Source organism: Anopheles darlingi, chromosome 3 (genome assembly GCF_943734745.1).
Source record: "Anopheles darlingi chromosome 3, idAnoDarlMG_H_01, whole genome shotgun sequence".
Classification (NCBI taxonomy): domain Eukaryota; kingdom Metazoa; phylum Arthropoda; class Insecta; order Diptera; family Culicidae; genus Anopheles; species Anopheles darlingi.
This window is the reverse complement of record NC_064875.1, coordinates 69,545,968-69,553,467: the sequence shown is the minus strand read 5'-3', so window position 1 is coordinate 69,553,467 and position 7,500 is coordinate 69,545,968. Positions and strand designations below refer to the sequence as shown.

The window sequence follows — 7,500 nt, the reverse complement described above, 5'->3', positions numbered from 1 at the left end:
TGCATCCTGTCAGAGGCATACACCAGGATGCAACCGGTAACCGACAAGTAACAATGCAGCAGCACCAGCGAGCTCCATTGTAATGGCTAACCGTTCAACGAATTGCAATCCAAAATAACAACCACATCCCATCCTGGCTATTCTACATGATAATGCACTACATTGTAGTTGCTGGCACTCCCCATGGTAGCATACAATAGCAGCACAAATGTAGCAATCATGGTGGGATAACTCGCTTGGATGGTTCTTGAAATTTTAATCATCCAGACCCGTGCCCTGCATATGTTGCTGTGCTGATGCTGCAGTGTTACTGGTTACGTTGGTGCAGTAATTAAACATTTATTTGCTTCCATTCGTTTGTTTCTGCTTCGGTGGCTGTTGCTGCTGTGACACTCACCTAAATTGTTATCAAAAGGATGGCTGTGTGAAGAGGGTGACAGTGGGCGTGAAGGCGACAAGACGCGCACCACATTCGATGACGACGAGTACTCCTCTCGCCGTTGCTGCTCCCTGGTCGCCATGGCGTACGCTGCACCGTGCCTCTGATCCTGTAAAGGGGAAGAGTAGAGAAGAGGAGAAAGCGCAAAGTGAAATTACTGTCCCTGTGGTCAGCGCAATCATTAACAAATGTTGCTCTCTGTTGCGCGCTGTGAATCATGTCTGCAGAACGTTAACCTTTGAGAGAAGTGTGGCACCGGCAGCCACAGCAGCAGTCGCTAAAGTGATTTACCCGACGCATAAATCGTAATCAAACCAACACGACAAGATGGCCTTCGCGTGCTGGGGTCCTAGGATAGGATGGCCGCCCGCTAAGAGTGCGGTCCCTAATGAGATCATCGGAATCGGAACTGTGCTTTGTGCCCGTGGTGGTGCTCGTGTCCGCATTCTCCTCGATGCACAAGAGCCACTGCTGCTGCTGCTGCCAGGACGGGCAGCAAAACCTGTTGCTACTATCCGAGTGACCCTGGTTGCGGCCGTTTACGGATTTCGCTCCTTTTACAGCGAAGAAATCGAAATCATCGTCAAGGAAGGAGCGCGCGGAACACGCGGTTAGTAGGTCCGGTGGGCCATTCAAAGCCCGTGGCTCTTGACGAGCATAATGCTCGCAGTAGCCGGAAGTAGCGCAAAAAGCTACGGACCTAGGGGCCAAGGTAAAACAAGGAAGCAAGTTATGATCATCTAGAGCCCATACGCATGGTCTCCATGGTGTGGATGGCCGGAGAAAGGCCATGAACGTTCCGTAAATGGTAACGACGATCGTGAAATATATCTCTCTCTCGCACTTGCCGGGCACTGCCAGAGCTCGATGCCAACGCCAACTCCATGAGTGTCGAGCGTTTCGGTTTGAAGGTTAGGACAGAGTGAGCCGTTGAGCTGGCCCGGCCACAGCATCCCTCCGTCGGTTGAATTCGGTCAAAATCCATTTGCACCTCCGCGGTGCCGGTGCCGTGTTTGCGAACGCCGATTGCTGATTTGGAGTTATGGGATTTCTCTCTCGCGCTCTTCGAACGATAGTGCGACCGGCCAGCCGACGGGTGGTTCTCGGTTGAGGATATAGTCATATTTGCCTAAGCACGTCGCAACCCCCGGCATTGGCAGTTTGTGGTTACGGTCTCCTCCTACACGCTTCCGCCGGAACAAGGCGCGAAGAATTAATAATTCTCTCGTTAAAATTGAATGCTGATGTCATTGATAAGCGTTACGTCAGCGTCGTTTGTCGCGAGTTTTGTCGTTGTAACTGTAATACAATCCTTGGAGGGCGAGATGAGCTGAGTGATGTCTCGAGACCATTCGATGAGTGGGTGAGAGTTCTTTGTGTTCGCGGTTTTGTTTTTAAGGCATTACTTTTCCTTTAAAGATTATCAGAAAACATTTTCACAATGTTAAACTGAACACAGATTTTCCGTTTCGTTAAATTCTCTCTGATAATCTCGCCGAAAACCCCCGGGGGCTAGTTTACTTTCCACGCCGCTGACCTCGACCCACAGTCCTAGTTCGTCCTTGATTTTCCGTTTTCCAACGAAAACTCGGCTACACCAGTTTTCTATTCTGAGATGCGCCACCGCATGGCAGCAATTCTTCTGCTTGGTTTATTTTGTGGCCATAAGTTTCCACCTCGAATGGCGCTGCCAAACACCTAACCGATACCATGGTGTTCGCTTGTTTCTCGCTCTGTTCTCGGTTCGTGGTGGCGGTCCGCGAAGGTAATTACACATTCGATGGCAGTGGTCCAGGGATATTGCAACACCACCGCCCATCGTACACTCAGTGTAACGGCCCGGTTATGACCTTCGCCATCGCGACTAGTGGCGACCACCGTACTGATGACATCACAGACGGTGTCAATTTGCACCCACGCAAACGATGGCAAGAGCAATAAAACCCCCTTGGAGTGTCTGGTGGCCGGTGTGGTTGCGTCCGTGCATCCTACTTGGATCGAGAATGAGTTTCAGATCGAGAGCGCTCGATAGTGAAGGCCTTGGGTGGAGTTTTGTGTTTAGCATCTCAGTAGGCCGACAGACTTTCTCAATCTCGTTCTTCCAACCGATCGACCGACTGTTGGCTGCCGTTTCGCGTTGTTCACGCGCACACCGAGCTCCATGCACGGCAACTCGGCATAAACCTGTTTCGTGTCTGCAAAACGACTTGGAAGACGACGACGACGACGACGAGCAGCGACCGAGAGGCAGCACCGAACGAGGTTCGAGCAACTTCCTTTCCGGTAAAGACGCAGCCGATCGAACGGAATGTTCGAAACACATGTTTAACCACCACGAGAGCCGCGAGAGAAAAAGAGAGAGAAGGAGAGAGACGGTGGCAGTGTTGAATGCACCCACTACGGTGCCCCCATCCATGGCCATGCTCCGTCCGCGTGTCACGTTCTTAAGCGACAACGCTCTGATGTCTGACGACTCGTGAGTAAGCAGTTTGAGGTCGTCGTCGTCACTGTTTAATGAAATCCAAAACCAACGATCATCTTGCAGTAAATGCACAGTGCAACGATGCAGCAGGGAGTCGCCAAAGTCGTCGTTTTACTGGAGAAATTCATGTTCAGCTAGCGATTTGGACGACTACCGCACGTTTGAGGCATCTGTTTTTGATCAAAACATTCCTCCGAAAGCAACAACAAGCTTGATCGCTTGCAGATCGCAATCTGACGAGCAAGAGACGAGAGACACAGAGATAGAGAGAGTGTCCGCACCGGGGGGAAGACGCAGCATAACGATGTTGTGGTTGCCGCCGGTCTACCTACACTCGTGTGGCACCACTACCAAGCCACCCAAACGCAGGGCCGTGGGAAGTGGGAGTGGAAGCGTATTTTTGGAATCCCAGCGCTTCATATGGTTGAAAATTCCTGAAAATCTCGTAAACAATTCGTCCAACCCGGACCGGGACACTGGCCGCTGGCCGTCTGGTGAGGAAAACGATGGTTTTCGGTTTCTAAATTTAGCAATTTGCCCATTCGGTGGCCGGAAAATTCAAAATTCTGCTCACGGATCGAACGAATTGCCGTGCAGCAGCGTCGTGGTAGCGATATAGTAGTCACGCTATTGCGGAGTGGCCTTTCGTGGCTTTTGCCTGTCGATCGCAAACTCGTTCGCAGACGACATCGCTTGACAATGAGCACCGGAAGTGGCAGGCACGGTAAGTGGGCGAGTGGGTGAGTGGATCGTGTGGTCTTAAGTACACTCGTGGTGCCTCGGGGCGATGGTCATTCATTGCGTCGATCGAAAGGTGACGCCGTTTGTAGCCGCTGCTTAACGTCACATCGTCCAGGATGTTGACTCTAGCGGACGACATCCTCGGGGAGGGGAGGGAAAGATGGTGATGAGGAAACTTGTTCCTCACATGCGACGCTCGCGTTGGCGCCGATCGCGCTCCGAGTACGAACGATCGCTCGGCTGGCGCCAGTAGAAGCGGAGTTCGCCGCCTTTGGTATGATAATCCAGTAGGTCACGTCACTCAGGGCCACAGAACTCGCATGTGAGTGTGTGTTTGAACCTTGTTTCTTATGCAACTAGAGGTGCGTACACCATGCGTTCCCAAGTTAATCAGCTCGATCCCGGTATCATTTTGAAGAGTCGAGGGAAAGGTTTAAATCTGACCAATTGTCTTATTATGAGATGAAGCAATAAATTACTACACCAACCATCCAATCGCCTCATAACGAAGGCCCAATCTTGCTACGAACTCTTCTCGGTGGTTAGACCATCGTCAGATAAGCCAATTGACCTCTTGAAATATTAATGTACTGAAGTGCGTTCTTCCTTTTCGACCAAACACTCGCAACACTTCACCATTTATCTTTACATAAATCATTTATGCGGAGTATATAAAACTCGACTGCATGTAGCATCCGAAAGAAGGGTGCACATACATACACAAAGGTTTGAATTGATTTTGAGATCCCGCCGAGAGGTACATTGAAATTTGTAATTCAAAGTACGGACACATTGATTGCTTGCTGTAAACATATCCGAAAGTGATCCACTCCATGTATTAATAGCCATCGGGATCCAAGGTTCAATCCGGCCAATGCAACCAATTTCCGATGCAATGTATTTTCACAATCGTTTGCATGTGCGCTATGACCAGCTTCATGGTGACCATATGGCGCACCAGTCACGGTGCCGAGTCATCAGAGGCTATGGACGGTGATGCAGCATCACCATCCAAATGCATCCCACGCACTCGGCGTTCGTTGAGCGGCATTAATGGCCGCCTACCTTCGACGCTTTTTCGGAACCAGTTTGGACCAGTTTTTTTTTGTGGTACTTTGCTACACGCGTTGCAACTTTGTTCGGGCATACAAGCGACAGTAAATCCCCATAAACCGAGCTGAATGCAGCACGGTGCTTAACAGGGGGGGGGGGCTTCCAGTACAGCTTCCAGCGACACACCGACACCGACACACACTGCACCGGTGTCAGCAGCACCGCAACTCAATAACAATGTGAGTACAGCCTCACTCAACTCACTGCACCGCCCGGAGTGACCTAGTTTTTTGATAAGCGTATAAACATTTAATTAAACTCGAACAGAACGATGTCATGTGCGTTCAGTGCGATGCACTTTTTAATCTCCCATCGATGGTTGCCGGGTTTGAGCTCACCACGCCCCGGGGACCTGCTTGCAAAACATTTTAATTCGATCAGCAAGGGACCGGCCACAGCACCGTGATCATAGTCGCGCTAGTGGCGAACTGCGTAGGACGTGAGCAGCGTGTTTAGTTCGCCATTGGCCTGAGACTCACTCACGTGCATATAAATAACAGCTCAACGTACCGTGAAAGCGTCTTGTGAAATCATCAACCGGCCTTTCCGTAAATCTTCGTTTGTTTGGACATTCAAGCTGGCCCGGCAGACCCCGGGGTGGCCACTCCGTATCGAGTTTCGGTCCCAGCAACCAGAAACGCCAAGCGCCACTTAACGACTCTCTTGCGATGGTGACAAAGGCGTTCGTAGCGAGTAGTGTACGCGGCGATGTGCGATGGCGGAGACCATTCTAATGCACGGATTTATTGCCCCAAAAGTGGTGGTCCGGAGAGACCGCAAAATTCCGGATCCCCGACCGTCTCGGCAACGCAATTCCATGTGCCTTATTGTTCATAAATAGTTGATGGTTGCAGGGAAGATACGCGGTGCAGATTGCATGACGGGTGGTCCATCAGCGGGGATGCTAACCATTTGGGGCAACCAGTACTGGTCCACCGTCCGGGAAAGTTAAACGGAAACTCGAGAGATTTGCTTGGCTGCCTTGGTTTGGAAACTTTAATCTGTTCGTTGCTTCGTAGAAGACGTGCTGGGCAGTTTGTGGTTTCAGTACAAAGCTAAGAACATGTGCCTTAAGTACTCTGTCTTGAGACGTTTCTGTACAACGAAGGCGACTCAGCTCAGTGTAAAGTTGGTGTGGGTTTAATGCTGGTGGGTGGCAGCTGGTGGGAAGCTGCTGTTTCTTCAAACGACAAATGTCGCTTGGAAAGCGGGAAACACCTTCAATGTTCTGCAGTAATCTCCTGTTGAATCCAGCAGCTGGTTGGCGGTATGATGCTTTTGCCAGCTATGGGATTGAGCTAGTAATGGTGACACCCGGAATGAGGTAAACAGATTTCGGTTTCGTGTTCTCGAACCGGTTTTCGAAGGATTTCAAATGCCATCGGTGTTGCCGAGAGCAAGAATGTTGCGGTCGCTGGCATACTTTTTTGGCTAGGTGTGGCCATGTGTTTGCCAAATATGGAAATGGTGGCCGCTCGCAGGTGTGCAAAGAATCAAGGTTAAGTGTGAGCCTCGTGATGCTCACGTTTTAACTGCATGTTACACCACAAACGATGATATTTGATGGATTATCGGAACACGTTTCCCGCACTAACACCTGTCGCGGTTTGATGACGGTAATAAATGTCCACCGAAGGAGTGATATGGGACCTCCAACGAACCATATGGTCATCAATAGCAATCATCTTCCTTGTCGCCAGAAGTTGTCAATCGATTTTGAGCGATGTGTTGCGTCACCGCATTCGCGTCCATCTTCTTCAAGGTCGACCGTTCTTCCGATGCCTTGGTCTACCAACAGCAGCAGCAGCTACCGTAATCGGTTAGCTCCTAATCGCGATGACACATAATCGAAAAGCAAATAGGCGCTCCAGCATACAACCAACAAACAAGGGGAACTTTGGAGGCGATAATTTCTCGCATCGCATCTGCTTCTTCGGGGTACCATACGGATTCCATCACTAAAACGTTCCAAGCGATCCCAGGGGTTGTTAAGAACATACTCCTCGTCTCGCTACCGAACGGTTTCTGTTTAACGAGTCACTTAATGTTATCGCGAGACACACTCGGTTCCATTGTCACAGTCAAAAAAATGAATTCAATTTTCACTCATTCACACAATTAGCAATCGCAGCTCGCAGCCAATCTCATATCCGATGCACATTTTCTTTGTTCTCCCACACGAGATGCATCACGTTTATATTTATGTCACGACAGTCACCAAAAACATAAAAACAAAAACAAAATGCTATTTGTGCGTCTTACTTCATCACCGTTTTGCACCGAACAAAAAAAACAACAGAATCGCGAAAACGTGAAGATTATTCCGTTTCTTGGTTTCTTTGCTTCACCGCCAAATCCTGGATGCTCACCTTTTAATAGCCTTTTCCGAGGGGGAGGAAATAAGAAGTTGGATGAATTTTGAAGAAAGAAACACCAAAACACCGGACAAATGATCGCGCAGCGATCGAAACGACGACGTCGATCTTGGAGGAACAACGGCACGATTCTGAAAGCAGCGATCGATCATGACACTCGCGACGCCGGTTGATCGTTTCCCCCCTTTAACTGTGGTGTGCGTGCTGGGAGACTCGGCATCCGCACATTGGTAGCGTAGCATGAAGTGTGATCCAACATAATTCTTTTTTAATGCTGCGATGCTTGATTTTTTAAAGGTTTTTTGTTTTGTAAGTTTCGAACTACTATTCAACTAAATTGTTCAATTAAG

At 49.5% G+C, this 7,500-nt stretch overlaps 1 protein-coding gene across 1 annotated transcript in view; it reads right to left on the bottom strand.

Moving 5' to 3' along the window:
* LOC125956857 (mucin-2) overlaps positions 1-7,294 on the bottom strand; it is an 11,920-nt gene extending 4,626 nt beyond the window's left edge. The window contains exons 1-2 of the mRNA XM_049689099.1: positions 7,145-7,294; positions 398-548 (exon numbers count right to left, since the gene is read on the bottom strand). Of these exons, the coding sequence (XP_049545056.1) occupies positions 398-521 (124 nt within the window). The 5' untranslated portion in view covers positions 522-548; positions 7,145-7,294. The remainder of the gene's footprint in view (positions 1-397; positions 549-7,144) is intronic.
* Between the last annotated feature and the right edge of the window lie 206 nt (positions 7,295-7,500).